Source organism: Heterodontus francisci, chromosome 8 (genome assembly GCF_036365525.1).
Source record: "Heterodontus francisci isolate sHetFra1 chromosome 8, sHetFra1.hap1, whole genome shotgun sequence".
Lineage (NCBI taxonomy): Eukaryota > Metazoa > Chordata > Chondrichthyes > Heterodontiformes > Heterodontidae > Heterodontus > Heterodontus francisci.
Window position 1 is genome coordinate 36,583,886 of NC_090378.1, and position 20,584 is coordinate 36,604,469.

Sequence of the window (20,584 nt, forward strand, 5' to 3'; positions counted from 1 at the left end):
ATACTACAATATTTTTAAACAAAATGAAAATTTACCACTTTTTCATGAAGGTGATACTCCTTTAGCAGCAGCAGAATATTAGTTACTACTATTTAACTTTTGTATTTAATCTGCAAATTGAGCTTTTATAAGAATGCAAAATTAAGCAGATTTCTTCTTCTTCTTTGGCCTCCTTGTCTCGTAACACTGGGATTCTTTGTTTTCGCAGGTTACCTTGTTTATTTTTTCACCACCATCCCATAGAATCCAACCCTTTAGTGCAGCTGTGTGTCTTCAGACTATTAGAAAGTACAGATAGCACAGATAGTAATGTTCAAAGAGATCCATAAGTATATTACCAATGCATCTGGGAGGAAGCGAAAGTCAAGTTTAAAGAGTTTGAGTGAGAGACTAGTGCCTCAGTTTTGTAAATTATTTTGGCTGCATTTGTCTGTTAGTGTACTGGTAAACATTGAGTAATCCAGCTTGTTCAGCTATCACCATACATCAATCGGACTGAGGTAGCAGTCAGGTACTGAATTAAGCTGATTGTTCAGGCTGAATATTAGATCAGAACTGGTTAGAGCTGTTCTTGGGACATACATTCTGCCCACTGCTGTCACCACTTGTGCCATAGAGACGGTACAAAACAAGTGTATCCTCCTGGAACCCTCTAGTTTTCAAATGCTGGTGAGTAGTTTCCTTCAACTTAGTCAAAATAAGTAGACTCGTCTTATCTTTAATATGCAAACATATATCTTATAACATTGTGCCCCACACCAAGGCCTGGACAAGTAAGTGGGAAGGAAATTTCCTTCCAGTATTGCTCTGATACTAGCTGCTAGAAATTGCGATTTGCTGAGGGCATGGCACTTGTCCACCCATCTTTTCAAGGGAGGTATCTGATATTAGGAATGTAATATGCGGATAGGGAAGTAGTGTTGTAGGGTACCACCCCTTCCTACAGTGCCATGTCAATCCATCGTGGTGCGGCATTGCACTGCTTGATGTGCCCTCATCTTTTAATTCTATAGGAATGAATTGATAAATGGAAAGAAATCAATAAAGGAATAGGTGCAGATTTAGATATTAGTGACATTAAAAAAAAACAGGAAGCTAAAAAAAAGCATACCAATTAAATGATGCAAGTTCTATTTTATTTTTACATGTCCATAGGGTAGAATTGTACACAGAATTGAAAATAAAAGCAGTATAACATGGGCATCCAAGCCTATTCTCTTTGGAAAACCTGAGTTACATGTTTACTTTAAAGAAAATAGGTGGCCTTCTGGTACAGGCATCAATTTCACAAATCATTGTAGCACAGAATAGTAGCATGCAGAGTTGTGCCCAGGACCTCCTTTATTATGAAGTAAAAATCTTAGCTTGGCCATCTCCTGAGGCACCTTATGAACATGAGACACTTTCTTAGATAGAGAGAGGAAAATGTGAAGAAAAAGCCAAGATGGATCAGTTTCTCACACACTTACCAACAGCTGGATCAAAACAGCATCAACAGTCATCTGGGATCAGGCAGACCGCTTGTCCCATTGACTACAAGTTGCAATATATTATGCGGGGAAAATATAAGATATAAAAGATATAAGACAACATCCTTCAAGAAAGAGTTGGGCCAGTTCTTGCCTAAACCAGAGATTGCATCGTAAAGAAGATAAGAGGATTAATAGTTAATGAACACATTGTCCATGTGATCTGCTGGACTGGTTTTGATCGCCTGCAGCAATCGGAGAGGAATTTTCCAGAGCTTATGTTCTCCCAGGGGTGGGGGGAGGGGGTGCGGTGCAGTGGGCAGGTTGTAAGAAATCATTAGTCATGATGCTCGAGGCATCTTGTGTGGAACAGCTTTGTTGGACCAGCTTGTCTTTTAATGCCCATCATTTTCATATGTTCATATACCTAAAAGAAGAAAATATATATATATAAAATATAGGAGAGAATGATATACAGGTTAGCACTACTGTTTAATTTGTGTTGTTGATAGAATTCTCCATATTGCAAGGCCTACCCAAGCTAAGCCATCGTGATTTCCCAATATCAATGAATAAACAGTACTTATTGCTGTCATTTTCATTTCCTGTCATTGTGAATTGAAGCCAAAGGAGATCTTTAAAGATTAATTGCGTTTTTTTTTCCATTTATGTTCCCTGCCAGCTGGTGATCTATTTAACAATAAAATATCTGGTAATCTGCTCAGTTAGTAATACATCTGTATTAACCCTGGTAATTTTGTAACAGGATGGACAATAGTTTTATGGTACTGAGACATCAATCTGATCTACAGAATGTCCACTTTCACTGAGGTACAAATTATCACCATTTTGAGTTGATTTTGTGGTCAAAGCATTGTCCTTAACAAAAATTTGGCAACCTATTTCCCCGTGTTCTGATTGCATAATTCATCTTGAAATGTTAAGCCAACATCGCAACAAAAATAGCACCAAAAATTCACTTTCCTGCATGATGAAGGTAATACCTCTCAATTGAACGTGAAATCTGGCACAGAAGTGAAATAAGTTTGGAATTGTTGTATATAGAAGATAGCTGTGATAATAGACCACTCCACTAATACATTATTTTATTATTTCCAAAATATACTTTATTCATAAAAATCTGTAAAAATTACATTACCAGTTTCAAACAGCACCAAGGCAAAAAATACAAACAGTGCAAAGGAGGTCCGTTTGCTTCATTACAATCATGAGTTGCCTCACAACCCTTCTATTTCACATTTGTCATGCCAATTACATTTTTACATTTTACAGCAAATGAAAATTTTCCCGATACAGTTCGAGGGGTTTCCCATGGATCCAGCCCCTCAGTTCAGCTTGGTGGGGGGACCTTACACTGTGGTCTTTCCCCATTGAGCCTTTGCTGCGGCTGCCCCAAGCTTTAGTGCGTCCCTCAGTATGTAGTCCTGGACCTTGGAATGTGCCAGTCTGCAACATTCGGTCGTGGACAACTCTTTACGCTGGAAGACCAGCAAGTGTGGGGCAGACCAAAGGGCGTCTTTCACCGAATTGATAGTCCTCCAGCAGCAGTTGATGTTTGTCTCGGTGTGTGTCCCTGGGAACAGCCCGTAGAGCACAGACTCCTGTGTTACAGAGCTGCTTGGGATGAACCTTGACAAAAACCACTGCATCTCCCTCCACTAATACATACAATACCAATTGCTTGAATAACATCTGGCTACTACACAGCACTTCCATTTAGTGGCATGGCTTAGGTCAGGGTCCAGGTGATGAGTAGATGTCTTGCCCCTCCATAATGCAATCCATTGGATCGACCATCAAAAAATGTTGAATTTTTAAAGATTTTTAATTGGGAACTTCAGAATACAGGATTCATTCCATTATTAAGGAACTTGGGTAAATTGCAAGTGACGAAAGCATCAATGGTTCAACAAGGATGCTTAAATGTTGTATTCCCTGGTGGCCTACTGAGCATACACAAATATAAAATTATTATGACATTTTTCTAACTTTTATGATCATTAAAATCTTGAAGAAAATCCAAAGGGGAGTGGCTGCCATCTAGAAAATGTTCCTTAATGAAATAAAGAATTGGATTCACCGGTTTGCCTACGCTGAGGATAGAGATAGGTGCTGCTGCGAATCTCAAGTTGGGGTGGGATTGTAGCTTAATGGTGTTTGTAAGTTATTCTTTCTCCAATTGTTTTCCTGAAAATTATCCTCAACACACATTCCTTGATCAAGAGCATTAGCTGGAAACCTGCTTTGATATCTCTGCCAACATCCTTCTATAACCACTCACTGGAAAGTGCTCAAAAGTAGCTTAGGGCACCTGGACCCCAGGTTGTCCCTCCCTACATCCCTACTTGTTAGGAAATATCTGATCTACCACCAGGGCTTCTGTGCAACAGCACGATTGAGGTTTTAAGAAGAATCACCATATTGGAAAGCATGTGTGCAGACTTGTATCCTGTAACTCCATGACACATTACAGAGCAATGCAACATTGTGCTGTCTCAAAAAGTAAAACCTCAAACTAACTTGCTTACATACTGGTGGAACATATTTTATTTTGAGCTGTAATACTTCCTAGTAGTTTAGTTAACCTTTTCCATGTATCATGAGATGAGAGATTTATTCCAAATTCTATTACAGGCCTCATCTATTATAGTAATTATCATCCAGATATTTTGGCAAAACTCTGCAACTGGAAGGAAGGGTACAATTAAATTTTATAAAACACTAGCTTTCACATTCAATTTCCTTTTAGTGTTGTGTTATACACAAAAGGAAACCGTCGCATGTTTAACATAATAATATGGACACATGTTTATACCAATAACATGCCAGCACCATGCTCCCCAATGACTTTGGGTTAGGCCATGCCATTTTCCTCAACTGTTCTTTCTTTTCTATCGTGGATTTATTCTACTTATAGCATTCACTCATTTCTTCCTACCAATTTTATTTTCCTTCATTTTTCCTTCAAGACATTTCCTCCAACCCTAATTATTTCTTTTTGACTTCCCTTTTCTTTACTTCATGTATTTGTTTGCTTTTATTTCCTCTTCTTTCTTTTTTTTTACCATACTTTTCTATCTCTGTTCAGGATTAGTACTAATAACTCCCATGATATAGGTTGCACCAATACTTGGTGTGGTGAAAATAAAAGTCAGCTAAAGTATATAACGGGGGGCTAGTTTGTTATCACTCGCTTTGTGCTACCGTCCAAGTCAAATTTCACCCCCCTCGCCAAGATTTCTTTGTTGGGTGTGAGCTGATAGTTAACATTGCGAGGTCCTCTACAAACTTGACAATGGAGGAGAGGTGTTGGAGGAGGATTGTGTGATCTGTGGTGTCAAAGGCTGAGGAATTGGCAGCCCTCTTCCAGACCTTCTGGTTGCTATTTGAAAATGCTTTCTTGCTCAACAGCAGTCACCAAGGCTGCTTAGAGAACACCTTCCAAACCCGTGACCTCTTCCACCGAGAAGGACAAGGGCAGCAGATGCATGGGAACGCCACCAACTGCAAGTTCTCCTCCTAGCCACACACCATCCTGACTTGGAACTATATCACCGTTCCTTCATTGTTGCTGGGTCAAAATCCTGGAATTCCATTCCTAACAGCATTGTGGGTTAAAGGCCTGCTACCCGACCCGAACCTGACGGGACCTGACAACATGTGTCGAGCTCGGGTTGGGTCGGGTCGCTGTTCCGGGTCCGGCTTTCGGGATCGGGTCGGATCGGCCCGGCTCCGGGTCGGACACACACAGCAAGAATTGCTGGTAAGTGTTAAAAGTAAAAATCCTACCTGAGCTGGGAGTTTGAGACGTCACATCCCATGAATGAATAAAAAAAATGAAGTGGATAGATGGAATTAGGGTTGGTAGTGCAAACCATAGAGCATGCAGCATCCACTGTCAAAGGCGCTGTCATACCCCTAGTCACGGCTTCAATGCCACCATTGACTTAACAGCATTAGCCAAGGACTGGAAGCCTGTGAGCATGTGTGCCCTCATTTTTTCCAGTTCTTCCAACAGGCAATACATATAGGAGGATACACTGCACCAGTGCCTGGATTGCAGCAGCCTGGACATTCATTTGAAATACCTAGACTGGCATTATAGCATTAGTTGCTGGATCAGCTTCCTTCCCTGAATATCTGCCCTGGATACTCACAGTCCTCACCTCAAAGGAAGAAACTGTTTCAAGTGTAGCTGAAGCTCCACCAGGGGCAGACCGCTGCCGTTGATTAATCAGTTGCCTTCTTGAGCAATTATAACAACATTAAGACCATTAGAGCCCCAATTCACCTGCAGCCCCATTCCCCAGCTTTCAGTACTAACCCCAATCAAGCAAGGGGACAGGTAAGTGGCCAAACTTATAGTGTTGTCAGGTATCATCAGTGGAAAGCTGTGCACAGACTATGGCATGCCTGCAAGCTTCTCCCAGGAAAGGGTGCTAGCATTGCGATTCTGATTGTCTATGAGGGCGCTCAGTTCAAGTGGTAGTCAATGTCTCACTTAGTATAGTCACATCAGATGCAGGAGATCAGAGATCCACTCCTACCTTTTCTGATCAGATTAATGAACCTTTTATGTCATTGAAGGCACATCCTTCAACCAGTTGTTGCTGCACTAATGCCATTTGCCACAGCATTCCAAACCTTCCTGCTATTCCAAATGATGGATATAGAACCAGCTCCTCCTTTCAGACTTTTGTAGAAGCAACTCCAGGATCCTGTTGTGGAATGAGGAGGCCCAAAATATGAAGTTTAGTCTGGTGGTCACTTGTGGCAGTAGGCAAACTTTGGCTGGCACAGTCAAAAAACTCACTAAAGACATCCAAAAACATAAACTCCAAAACTCCATTAATGTACTCAAGCAAGCAGCCTTATTGCAGGCCTTTCATCCAGACATGACTCAGGATTCTCCTGCATTTTGAAGATACACCCAATTAGACAGCCTAATTTACACATCACAGGGCTGGTTTTCAGATCAGGCACACTCTGGCTGCCACTTGCCCATTGAACTGCCATGAGGCCGGAGGTATTCTGAAGCCCAGCTTCATTAGCATGCAGTCAACACTAAATCAATGCTTCCAGGCAGCTTGCTGGTTGGGACAATATAGAACCAACTGATTGTTGGAGACGGTGAAGGAGACAGGGAGGGTTGCACATGGGACAGCAATGGGGCTGTTGTATATTGGTGGGGCCAGGAGTATTATTCTAAAAAATTTAATTAATAAAAATTAAAAAATTTTCAGGCAGAAGTTGGAGGGACAGCCACTTCCTGTTGTCGGAAGTGACAATAAGAAAAAAGGTAAACACGTGCACTTCAGTTGCGTGTAAGGTTTGTTAAAGGAGACAAGGGGTGGATGGATCTCTTTAAAAGGTACAAAAATGACCTGTATTTCATATAACGCCTTTCATGACCTCAAGAGATCCCAAAGCATTTTACAACCAATGAAGTAGTTTTGAAGTATCTGTTGTAACGTGAGAAATGCAGTAGCATGATTTTACACAGCAAGCTCCCACAAACAGCAATGTGACAATGACCGAATAATCTGTTTGTGTGATGTTCAAGGGATATGGGGAGAGGGCAGGGAAGTGGAATTGAGGTCGAAGATCAGCCATCATTGTATTGAATGGCAGTGCAGGCTTGAGGGACCGAATGGTCCACTGCTCCTATTTTTTATTTCTTGCTTCTTATTTCTTGATTAAGGGATAAATACTGGCCAGAACACTGGGATATCTACCCCGCTCTTCAAAATAGTGCTATGGGATCTTTTAAATGCAATTTGAATGGCTTTTCCTTATTTCTATCTTTTTTTGTTTTCAAGTCATTTATAATAATTTTATAACGTGGGATCTGATTATCAGATTTGTATTTGTTATCACTTCATCAAGTCTGGGTTTATTACTGTTTAATCTCCCTCTGCTTGCAGCAATGACTATGGGCCTCGGGCTATGAATTGTCCAACAGACTGACACAGAATCTTCAAGGATACTAATTCGCTGGATGCTGGACTTCTGATTCAATTTAACTGAGCTTTGAGCTTTGTAAACAACATAAATGGCATATACCCGCATGCGTAATAGAGTCACAATTGGAGGGGCAGTGCTTCTTATGTCTGGTGCCATTTGTTTTGCGTGGTGGAGCGATGAACAACCAGATCCTACTAAGAGTCCAGCAACCTCATCCAATGAAGAAGTCATAGCAGCTATCCAGCAAACCTCCTTGAACCCGTTACTGAGATCAGTCAGTGTTTTATTCTGCATGATTGGAGGATTCTTACTTTTTTTTGGCCTCCTATGGTCTGCAAAAGTGAATAGGCAAATGTCCAGGGGTTACAGACGTTGGAATAGAACAACTGTATATTTTAACACCATGGAACGGAGAGCAAAGTATAGGCACAGGTAGGACAAACAGCAGATTGGTCCAGTTCCAGAAATTAATTCCAATAGGATTATTGACCATAGTGTGTGAGACACTGTTTTCCTCCCCACAGTTGCTCATAAAGAAATTTGCCTTTTGGGATGGTTTCGACAGCGTAATTGCTCAAGTTCATAAAATGGAAGATATTTTAGAAATTGAGGAAAGGTTTGGATTATTTTCAGTGAGGATGTGAGAATTGCCCCAAAAAAGTAAAAGTGGCCAACCACTAGTGAGATGTTCTATACCTGGTCTAGTGAGCATGCCATAGATACTGACAGACATGAGACACTAGTGCATGCTCACTTTGTCCATTTAGACCACAGTTTTCAGCAAAATCTTTGGACACCTTCATGTTATGTTGAAATTTGCAGGTCTGCTTTGATAATAATGATTGCATTATCTAGATTTGGCAATTGTAACACAGAAGGGAACCTATTTATTTTAAATAGATTCAAATTGGCGTTACAAAATTTAAAAAGTCAAAATGTGGTCGCATTTGTACTGAAAATAATAATTTGAACTTTAATTTTTAAAAGTAGTCTTTGAATTGTTAAGAGCAAACACACACGCACTTACTCCCCACAACGATACACCCACACACTGTACCATACTGTACTGTCAACAGAAGAAGACCCATTCCCAGTCACTAATGGAGTTAAGCAGGGCTACGTGCTAGCATCAACCCTCTTCTGCATGTTTTTCTCACTATGTTCTCCAATGCCTTCCATGATGGTGATCCTGGCATTAAAATCAGATATCACATGGATGGGAAGCTACTCAATCTGAGAGAACTCCAGGTAAAATCCAAGGTCTCCAATGACTGTTTGCCAATGACTGTGCACAAGTTTTCGGTTCAGAGCTGGACATGCAATGTAAGATGGACTTGCTCTCCAATGCATCTGACAACTTTGGCCTTACGATCAGCACAAAGAAAACTGAAGTAATGTACCAACCTGCTCCAGGAAAGCCTTATCTGGAGTCCAAGGTTTCAGTCCATGACCAGAACCTGTCAGCAACGCATAAGTTCGAGCTGTCTATATTGATGACGAGACACATGCAAGTATTGCTAAAGCAAGTATCGCCTTCGGAAGCCTTCAGAAATTAGTCTGAGAATAAAGAGGAGTAAGTCTGCATACCAAACTGAAAGTCTATAGTCTTGCCCACTCTGATTTACGCATTTTTAGACTTGGACTGGGTACCAGCAACATGCCAAGAAACTCAACCACTTTCACTTGAGCTGCCTTCAGAAAATTCTGAAGATCAGATGGCAGGACAAAATACCAGGCACTGAGGTGCTCACCCAAGCTGGCATGCCAAGCACCCACACCATATTGAGACAGTCACAACTGAGTTGGGCTGGTCATGTAGCCAGAATACCTGACACTTGCTTACCAAAGCGAATCTTCTATGGAGAGCTTGAGTCTGGGGTGTGCTGTCATGGTGGTCAAAGGAAGTGCTATAAGGACACATTGAAAGCTTCGCTTAAGAGTTTTGGTATTGACACCAAGTCCTGGGAGAAGCTCGCCTAGGATCACTGCACCTGGCACAAGCGAATGAAAAAAGATGTGGCCTCTGTTGAAAGCAAGCACATATCAGAGGCAGAGAGAAAACACAAGGAGAGGAAATCCCAAGCCAGCAGCTCATCCAAAACTCTACCGTCTGCAGTATCTTGCCCTATTTGCAGCAGAACCTTTTGCGTGCAGATTGGCCTTAGCAGTCACCAATGTACCCAAAAAAACAGTACCAAACACTACAGATGATGGACATGGTCATCTTCACCTTGAAAGACGAACAGCAGTCCACACTTTCACACTTACAGGCTGTCCACACCAACATAACTGCACAATGTCCACACCGACACCCAAAACTGTCCTCACCAATACATTAACAGACTGTCCACACCAACATATCCACACATGGTCCACACCCACACCCATATACATAGGAACATAGGAACAGGAATAGGCCATTTAGCCCCTCAAGCCTGTTCTGCCATTCAATTAGGTCATGGCTGATCTGTGACCTAACTCCATAGAATGTCTTCACCAACACACTCACAGACTGTCCATCCTAACACACTCACAGACTGTCCATCCTAATATACTCACAGACTGTCAATGTAAAAAGTGGTAATCTGTTTCATTTGCTAGCATCATCATCCCTCTTCTAATAACTAGAAATAACCATTAAAGTGTTTAAGGTGAAATCTCAATTTTTGTCTTTAAGGTCTTTTTTTCTTTTCTAGTGGTCCTGACAACTTTCGAGTCCCTTCATACAATGAGGCTCTAAACTGCAGACCAGTGATGATGGTGCCATCTAGCAATCTTCTGATTCCACTACCACCCAAAGACCCAGATCTTCCTCCATCATATGAAATGCTATCAGATGTTAGCAGAGTTCGACTTACACCCTGTAAGCGCAGTTTGTCTGATAGTGCACTATCACAGAGAGCGCCGACTCAGATTTTGCAGCAGGAAGAGCTTGGGCCAGGCTCCATGACATCCACTACCTACACCACCCCTCCGCCCAGCTATGAGAATCTCCGCATGCATATTTGATAATGAATGTCTAGAACAGACAGCACAAAACTCTCAGTGTCCATACAGACTCAATTTCAAAGTCCGAATAGGGTACTTTTTTTCTCTTTGAAATTCATTGGGTAATAAGGATTCTTTTTGTTTCCTAAATTTGCTATTCATGCTTCTAATTTCTTATCATGATTGCTATTTTTATTTAATGGTAGATTACTGAAATATTAGTTTAAAGATAGTTGTTCTTTTGGTTAGGCTGTGGAAGCCACCATAGGCTACAACCATATGGCTTGGGCTTGTTTTTCTGAAGTAGTTATTATGCCATGTTGTCTGAACACAAATATTTGAATTCACATTTCATGTTGCAATGTAGTATCTTTTATCAGAAGACTCGTTGCTTTTTGCTGTCTTATTATAACAGCCAGTTCTGAAGTGGGGTGGGACGTGAGAATTATTTCCAGTTCATCTCGCACTGTGTTAACCTACATTTCCAAGAGCGCGATGCCAGACTTGGTGGGGTACTTAAGAAAAGTCAGGATGAGAGAAAGACGATTCAGCACATCAAAGCGACCCCAACACTCACATTTTACACCCCAATGTTGCACCCAATCCTGTCAGTTTCCAACGGCATGTTAGGTTAAAAGTACCTGCAATGTGTTTCCCTCTATTGCCCTGCTTGATGGATTCTTTAAAATATTTAACACTGTCTCAGTAAAGAAGTGCTTTCTGATTGACCTTTATATTCCTAATTTCTCATCATACTGTCGAGTAAATTTTGAGTTTACCTTATCTATAGAACTTAAGATTTTATGTACTTCAATGATGTCCCTCCTGAACCACCTGCTTTCTCGAATACAAAGATTAAGCTTTTCTATATTTTGACCAAAACTGAACAAGGTGGCCTGAGTCTTCATATAACTTCTATAGACTTTTATTCTACTGCTCTAATATACTCTAGCATTCTACACATTGCACACTGAAATGGATGTTTCTACTATTACTCTCAGGTGCCTTTAATAGTCTCCTTGTGCTAACGTTATTCTATTTACTGTCTACTTATGGCCAACATGTTTTCAACTTATGTCTATTAGTTTCCACTTGCCGTACATATGCCCAGTTACTTAACAATCTAAGGGCCTGAAATTTGGGGAGCCCAGCTGCAACTGTTAGGACTCCATGTCAGGAGTCTTGCCTCTGAGTCAGAAGATCATGAATTCAAGTCCTATGTCACAGACTTGAGCACAAACTATGCTGGCACTGCAGTGCTTTCCTGAGGGAATACAGCACTTTCAAAGGTGTTGTCTTCCAGATGAGACATAAAAGATCCCAGGGCTCTATCTGAAGAAGACAGGGACTCCTCCAGGCATCCTAGCCAACATTTATCCTTCAACTACTCCTAAAACATCTCATCTGGTCATTTATTCTTTGCTGCTTTTGAGACCTTGCTGTGTGCAAATTGACTACCGTGTTTCCTACAAGAGCGACTACATATCAAAAGAATTTGGGCTGTAAAGAGATTGGAGATGTCATAAGTTTGCAAAAGATGCTATATAAATGCAAAGTCTTTTCCTTTTCCTTTCTCTTCACCAACCTAAATAGGTTGGAGCAGATCTCCTCGCCACTTTTACAAAAGTATACAGTACCTGTGCCAAATCACGGTGTCAGCATCTTTAAATAGAAAGACTTACATTTATTATAGCGCCAACCTCAGGAAGTATCAGAGCACTTTGCAGCCAGTGAAGTACTTTTTGAAGTGTAGGAATCGCGGCAGCCAATGTGTGCACAGCAAGCTCCTACAAACAGCAATGTGATAATGACTGTTTTGTTTTGTGATTTTGATTGAGGGATAAATATTGCTCAGGACACCAGGGATAACTCCCCTGCTCTTCTTCAAAATAGTGCCACAGTATCTTTTACAGCCAACTTCAAGAGCAGTTGGGCCTCTGTTTAACACCTCATCCAAAAGACATCACCTACAACAGTGCAGCACTCTCTCAATACTGCACTAGAGAGTTAGCCTAGATTTTTGTACTCAGGTCTCTGGAATTGGACTTAAAACCACAACTTTCTGACTCAAAGGTGAAAGTGCTATTAACAGAGCCACAGCTGATTCTTAATTAGCATGATTGGAGCAGGCGGCCTGCATCTGTAAGAATGTCGCAGAGGCAGCCATTCAGATTCATTGGCAGATGTCAGTGGCTTATTGCTGCTCCAACTAGCAGGCAGACTGGAGGCTCGGGTAAGGTCAAAGAAAAGTAGGCAAACAATTTTTAAAATGCACCTGCTAAGGAAGGTCAGTACTATAATTGGAAGATTAAATCTGGGACTGGTTACTTTTGCCTTTGTGACTTTTGGGACATTTTCACGGACATTAAGGAAGCACGAGCCATCTCTCAGTTGCCCAGAGTCCTGTTGACGTCTTACAAGGGTATAATGAACTGGATACCTAAGGTAGTCCAGGAACTCCACAGACACATGGGAATTAAAATCTACCCTATTATGTTGCATATACAATTTAGGGCTTTACTGGGTCTTCTGCCTCTCCAAATAGGTTTGACACAGAGCTTTGCAATAAAGATTTATTCTACAGATTGTGTCTCAAGTGTTTATACATTGTGTTTTTTTAATATTTGTGCATTGTTACACCTACACAAGCTATAACATTACAAGTGAACAATATTTTGCAGCAGAAGATACCCTATGTATCGTTCACATGGGACTGAACTTTTGGCGCCCCCGAAGACAGGAACGGAGGTGGGGGGGTGCCCGAAAATACTGGTGCCAGGCGGCATGTCGATTTCAAAACGCCTATTCTGGCGCCAGCGATTATGAGCAGCACATTGGGATGGGGAGTGGGTGGGACATGAATCCTGCTCTCCCTCCAATTCAGCCCTATTAAGGTAGTTTAAAATCTCGTTAAGCACTTTTAAGGGGTTGCAGTTCTAATTTTGAAAGAGGTGCATGGGTAATACATGCCTTACAGCTGGAGGGAGGGTGGGGGGGTGGGGTGGGAAACATCATCCCGGCCCCATAACAGGGGTTAGTGGTGCAAAGTCAGGGTAGTTGGGTAGCCACCTGCCCAGAAGGTAGGCTCCAGCTGGCAATGGGGGCATAACTGTCAGATTTTGTGTGCAGTGGTGATGAGAGAGACACCCTCCACAGAAAAGGCAGGAGCCCCAGCAGCGAGAGGGCACAGGAGAGGAAAGAAGGGCAGGAAGGACACCAAGATCCAGTACCGTAGGAGACTGCGTCTCTCCAGGCAGATGGTCACCGAAGACCTCACACCTCGCAGCACTAGTCGCCACGCCCTGCCAGTATTTGGCAAAGTCACTGTAGCCTTGAATTTCTTTACTTCTGGCTCCTTCCAAGGGTCGGCTGTGGACCTTAGTGGAATCTCACAAGTGGCTGCACACCACTGCATCTCGCGGGTCACTGATGCCCTCTTTGCCAGGGATGGACAGTATATTCATTTAATGAGGCCTTGCAGACACAGAGGGCAGTGGGTTTCACCACCATCACTAGGTTCTCCCAGCAGCAGGTCATCATCAGTGACATCTTTGGGTGGCACTAACAGACAAGAAGGACACCAAGCATGGCCAGTTCAAGGAAATGTTTATTTACATCATGACATCATCACATCACTATGTCATCACATCAATAGGATATTATACAATTATATTACACTGCTTCCCCTTTCAAAAGAAAATTATTTTCTCTATAATGAACTAGACTCAAACATGTCTTAAACCTTTTATTCACCAAAAGCTTAGCAGGTGTATATCCTGTAGTAGAGGGTGGGGTTTTCTACACTTCAGCAGAAAATTAGCCAACCGCTGTTTCAAACTGAAATTTGAACACTCATGCAGCACTTGTTCTTTGAATGCATCTTTAACTATCCTCACGGATCTTTCAGCTCCTCCGTTTGATCCTGGATGATACGGAGGAGTGTGGGTGTCTTTGATACCATTTCGCTTCCTGAAATTTTGGAATGGAGCAGAACGTAATTGAGGACCATTATCTGAGACAAGCTCCTCTGGTAGTCCATGACAAGCCAAAATAGGCCTTAACTCGTTTATTGTCCATTCAGTATTGGTGTTTTGACTCGTGTTTTACTTCGATCCACTTTAGTGACGATCAATGAGGACTAAGAAATTGTCATTTTCCTTCTCACAAAAGTCTTTATGAACTCTTTGAAATGGTCGGCTTGACCATGACCATGGTTGTAAAGGAATTTTAGGTGGCTTGCTTCTACAGTTTTGGCAGATAGTACATTTTGCTAACTAATGATTCCAGATCACTGATTAGACTAGACTAATAAACAAAACTTCGAGCTATGGATTTCATACTGAATATTCCTTTGTGTTCAGTATGGAGTTCTGCCATAGTCATAGCTCTCAGAGAAAGAGGTGTTACCACCCGATGACCCCACTAAATGCACAACAACTTATTGAGATGACTGTGGAATGGTTTCATTTCCTCATCTGTACACTGGTCAAATTCTGTCCATCCATTCTATATCTGTTCGTACACTTTTTTCAACACTGAGTCTTTCTGAATTTCAGCAGCAATTTCAGTTGCAGTGATTGCAAAGTCATCATCTACTACACCTATTTTGAAGATTGCACTTTCACAGCCTTCTTCGGAACCTTCTTACGGCAATGGTGACAGTGTGTCACAAATAGCATTCTCCTTTGAACTACGATATTCGATGTTGTAGTCGTACTGTGAGAGAAGTGTTGTATGTTTGGTTAATCTAGGAGAGATTACTGAGTCTTCGGTAAGTTTCAACAATAACTAGTTTATTACATATAAAGAACTACATACAGCTTCACTTAATTGAGTCTAACTCCTCTGATGCCATGCTGCTTCTTCTCCTTCAAGTCTTTCTCTCATGTGATCTCTTACATCATCATAGTGGGGGGTGTTACTCACACTGTCCCAGACTTTAACCCTTTCAAACCCTTATACTATATCTCCCCCAAGTCTTTGTCCATATTTATTTTATATATATTCATTTTTACTTTTACATACTACCCCATCTTCCCCAATTCTCTGACATCACAGATTCAATCTGTCTGGAGGCTTCACAACTCTCCCTGATCATGTGGTTGTTAGACTCGGAAGATCAGTAGTCTTTCTCTGAACTCTTGTTTCTTGACTCGGACGGCCTTCATTGAGGTTTGTAGTATCCGGTGTTTTCTGAATTTCAGGTTCAACATCTAGTTCATCCAAATGTATGACTGATGATGTCTTTGATGAATAAAAATAAGATTTCTCCTGTTTCTTCTTATTTATTACATACTGTTATGACCGAGGCAGGAGCAATGCAGTGTCAATTCGGTCCCATCACTTCACAGGTCACAGCATATTATTAAAGTTTTCCCACACAACCGGAAAACAGCCAAATTAAACACTCTAGTAACCCTCAGAATAAAACAGACCAAACCAGGTATCTTTAGACAACAACAAATTAATTATCTATTTAAAAAACTAAATCTTAAACACTATTAAGATAAACCTATGTCTAAAGACCTTATAACTTCTTATTTTAACCTAACGTCCCCATTCACACACACATACACTCAAAAATCACAGTTAACCGGTTTCTTTTTAAAAATGTTTTTAAAAATTAGCTGTTTCTTAAGAATAAATAAATAATTCTTTGTGAGTTACATTCCTGATGGGTGAGGCATTCCAATGGGACAATAATCAAATGCTACTCAAAGTCTCAATGCGGATTTGATGAAATAGTCTGTTCTTGATAGGTATTCAAAGCACTTTGGCTGCAGTAGGCATCAAGACCACTGATGGATTCCAGAAAATACCATCGGTTAAGAGAGATTCAATATTGAAGCAAGTATTTCCTGGCTTGGAAATAAAGAAAAGGAGTTTTGCTAACTTCAACAACACAAATGGTCTCTTCCTTAGGCAATTAACTTGGCCTGTAGCTCCTTGTAGAATGTCTGCTGAGAGAGAATAGACAGCTCTTTTCTTTGGTAGCATGCCTCGATGGCATCTCTCAAAACTAGTTTCAGCTGTTTTTTGCCAGTTTTACACACAGTCAAATCGAAACATTATATCATGTGACTTCTCTCTCCTGCTGTGGCCTAGGGACAGGTGCAGCTGGCACCCTGTGCTCAGTCTTAAAGGCACACTGTTTTCAAACAGAGTCTTAAAGGTACACACTGTTTTTTAATCCTAGGATAATATAAATACAAGTCCGTGACAATACCTCAGAAGGTACTATAAGATCACTGTTGATTCTCATCTCTCTGGATGATTACTCCTTCTCTGCCTTGGTCTTGTACCCAGACCTTTTCTCCTTCGATATCTCCTGTTATAGTTATAAGCTTGTTGCTTTCGATAAGACTTTTCTCCGCGTTGAACTCTGATAATCCTGGATTTTTGTAGCCCTGGAAGTAATTTTGTGGGTAGGATGGGAAGTTGTGTTTTGAGCTTCCTTCCCGTCAACAGTTCTGATGGTGCTAATCCACATAGCAGTGGGGTAGATCTGTAGTTTAAGAGTGCTGTTTGAAAATCTTCCTTCTTCTTTAACAGGGCTTGGATAGTTCTGACTCCTCTTCCAGCTTCACAATTTGACTGAGGATATCTAGGGGAATTTGTAAAATGTACAATCCACAGTTTTCTGCAAAGTATGTGGAGTAGCCGTTTGCAAATTGTGGACCATTATCGTAAACAACCTGGTCAGGTATAACATGTGTTGCAAAGATCTCTGTTAAAGCCTGAATGATTGTCTCAGTAGTGGTTGTGTACAAAAATTTGTTGGTTGCAGGCAATGCATTGATAACCACGGTTCATTGTCTGATAAAACTGTTACATTTGCTCCAGTGTCTAGTTTAAAGTTAGTGATATGTCCAGTGACATATATATCTGCATTTCAGAATGCATGATTAGGCTCATTGATCTCAGCAAGGACGTTTTCTGATTTCTCTTCCGATGGAAATTGTTCAACTTCATTAAGACCCCTATGAATGAAGACTTTTCCGTTGGAACCTGTGAAAGTAGAGGTTTTACTTTGACACATCTTCCCAAAATGTCCAGCTTTCTTGCAGTGAAAGCATTCTGGTTTGTTTTTAGGACATTGCTCGTGCCTATGGGGGCTCAGTCGTTGAGTATGTTCAAGACTGAGATCGATAGATTTCTACATCAAGGGTTATGGGAATAGTGCAGGAAAACGGTGTTGAAGCAGAAGATCAGCCATGATCTCGTTGATTGGTGGAGCAGATTCGAAGGGCTGAATTGCCTACTCCTGCTCCTATTTCTTGGGTTCTTGTGTTCTGGGTGCTGTATGACCAGAACCACTGCTGTTCACCATATTGTATGTTTGGTTAGTCTAGCTAGGAGAGATTACTGATCCTTTGGTGAGTTTTAACAATAACTAGTGTAATACATATTAAAGAACTATATATAGCCTCACTTAAGTATGCATAACTCCTCTGATGCCATGCTTCTTCTTCTCCTTCAAGTCTCTCTCTCAAGTAATCTCTTACATCATCATAGTGGGAGATGTTACTCACACTGTCCCAGACATTAACCCCTTCAAACACTTATACTACAAAAAGTACAGCCCAGTGCTGCATCATTGATGCTGCCATTGTCGGTATTGTAGACTTTGATCCTAGAATAGCTACTAGGAGTTTGTGACCTGTTACTAGCATAAAGTTTCTATCCAACAAAAACTGGTGAAATGTTTTGATTACAAAGATGATTCCCAGCACTTCCTTTTCTATCTGTGCATAGTTGTGTTTACTCTTGGTCAGGGTATGTGACGCAAATGCTATGGACTTCTCTTGACCATCATCCATGACTTCACTGATCACTGCTCCAACTCCATATTTTGAAATATCACATGCTAACTTCAGGTCACAATTTGTGTCATAATGGACGAGTAATGCATCACTGGTCAAGCTTCTCTTATCTTCTGCATAAGCATCTTGTGCTTCAGATCATTCCCATTTTGTATCTTACTTCAACACTCATGTAGTGGAGCTAATACTGTTGCAAGCTCAGGCAGAAATCATGAGTACTATTGAACCATGCCAAGAAAAGACACATCTTTTGGCTTTGGGGCATTGACTATTGCCCCCAGCTTCTCTTTCACTGGTTGTAGTCCTTTTCATTGATTTTCAAGCCAAGGTACACTACCTCAGATTGCACGAAAGCACACATGCTCTTTTTCAAATTCTCATTGTGATCACTGAGCCTTTATAACACTTCGTCCAACACTTGAATATTCTCTTCCTCTGTTGGCGTTGTGATCAACACATTGGGCTGGATTTTACGTTGGGCGGATGGGAGCTGGCCACTGATGTAAAAGTTGGTGGTGAACCCACTTCCGCCTAGCCCGGGGATCCATCCCGCATTTTACGGGTCCCCAGGCTTTAATTGTTCCGAGGTGGGACTTCCACCGCTTGAGAGAGGAAACCCTACCTCACTGAGCTGCCGACCAATCATCAGACCGGCAGCTCTTAGTCCCAGCAGTGCCACCGGGAGAGGTGGCCACTGCTGGGACTGTAGCTCAGCTGAGGACATGGAGCCAGGACTGCAGGTAACTTCGGGTTGCCTCGCCAGGGTAATCGGTTGAGCCCCAGAGAAGCAAGGGTGGTCATTTGGGGGGGTGGGGGGGGTCTTGGGTCCTGGGTGTGGTTGGGGAAGCGGGGATGGCCCTCAATTGGGCACTCTGTGCCCGATGGTCAGGGACCCCCCCACTTCCCCAGGGCGCGGAGAGGCCGACAACTCTCACCGGGTGGCCTTTCCCAGCTCCAGGATGCCCGCTTGTCACTGGTAAAATCCCCGTGGAGGTGGGCGAAGACCCTTAAGTGGCCATTAAGTGGCCACTTAAGGGCCTTGATTGGCCTGGGGCGGGCACCCCGTTTTACGCCCCCCTCCCCACCCTACGTAAAGTGAGGCAGAGGTGGGATCGGGTTGGGAAGGCCTCCCAGAGCCTCCTGCTCAATTTTACGTCACACTACTCCCACCCCCACCACCATCCAGTTCGCTGGGGTAGCATAAATTTCCAGCCATCATCTTGATTACACAAGAAATGCGGCATTCCCTGCAAAGTCTTATCCATAGTAGCTTGGAAGAGTTTTGGAGAAGACTTCACACCATAGGGCAGCTTCGTGTTGGGGTATAACCCCATGTGCGTGTTTATTGTGAAATACTGTTGACTCTCTCAATCCACATTGAGCTGTGCATAAGCATGAGACAAATTCAACTGCATAAATAGCTTGGATCCTGCTATCTCTGCATACAAATCTTGAGAGGTTGCTAGTGGATACTGCTCATCGTCCACTGCCTGGTTGATTGTGACTTTGTAGTTCCCACATAGTTTTATAGTTTTGTCTGATCTGGGCACTACTACAATTGAGGTTGCCCAATGACTGTGTGTAGTTTTCACTAGTACACCATTCCCCTCTAGCTTCTTTAGCTCCTCTTCAGCCTGGGTTTTGAGAGCATAAGAAACTGGCCTAGCCTTGCAATATATTGGTTTTGCATCAAGCCTAATTTGGATGTGCTCTGTTACACTGATTATACCTGCATACATATAAGCGTAAATGTTGCTATAACTGTTCAACAGCTGATCAAGCTGCTTGGTCGGCTCATCTTGTAAAATATGCTGCCAGTCTAACTTCAGCTTAGGAAGCCATTTTTTTCCCATTAATGTTGGTTTGTTGACATATCTTGCTACACCAATGGGTAATTTGAGGGACTTGCCCTCATATTGGACATTGCACTCCATTTGTCCACAGGTTTCTAATACCTCAACATAGTAGGTTTTCAACAGAACTGTGCCCTCAGTTAGAGGTACTTCATTGAATCTGTTCTTGTACGTATCCCTACTCATGATGCAGCAATCTACAACTGTATCAACGAGCATGTTAATGCATTGTTGATTTACCAACACCTTTGTACAAAAGTCTCTGTCATTTGAGTGATTGCTAGTGGCATAAATGCTGTACAGCCCTAACTCCTCTCTGCTTAGGCACTTTGGATTCACTTCAAGATTGTGAGCTCCATGCTTGTAATGTCAGTGTTTTCCATTACCACTGGAATTAGTTCCCTTTCCTGCTTTAGCCTTCGCTCAGCAGGCAGATACAATATGGTCTTTCTTTTGGTAATCAAAT

The 20,584-nt window shown here is 41.9% G+C and overlaps 1 protein-coding gene across 1 annotated transcript; it reads left to right on the top strand.

Annotated features, from left to right (window-relative positions):
- The first annotated feature begins 560 nt into the window (after positions 1-560).
- LOC137372507 (transmembrane protein 61-like) lies at positions 561-12,994 on the top strand. The gene is made up of 3 exons (XM_068036381.1): positions 561-669; positions 7,415-7,886; positions 10,151-12,994. The coding sequence occupies exons 2-3, from the start codon at positions 7,543-7,545 to the stop codon at positions 10,461-10,463; spliced, it is 657 nt and encodes a 218-aa protein (XP_067892482.1). The 5' UTR covers positions 561-669; positions 7,415-7,542; the 3' UTR covers positions 10,464-12,994.
- Positions 12,995-20,584: the final 7,590 nt, after the last annotated feature.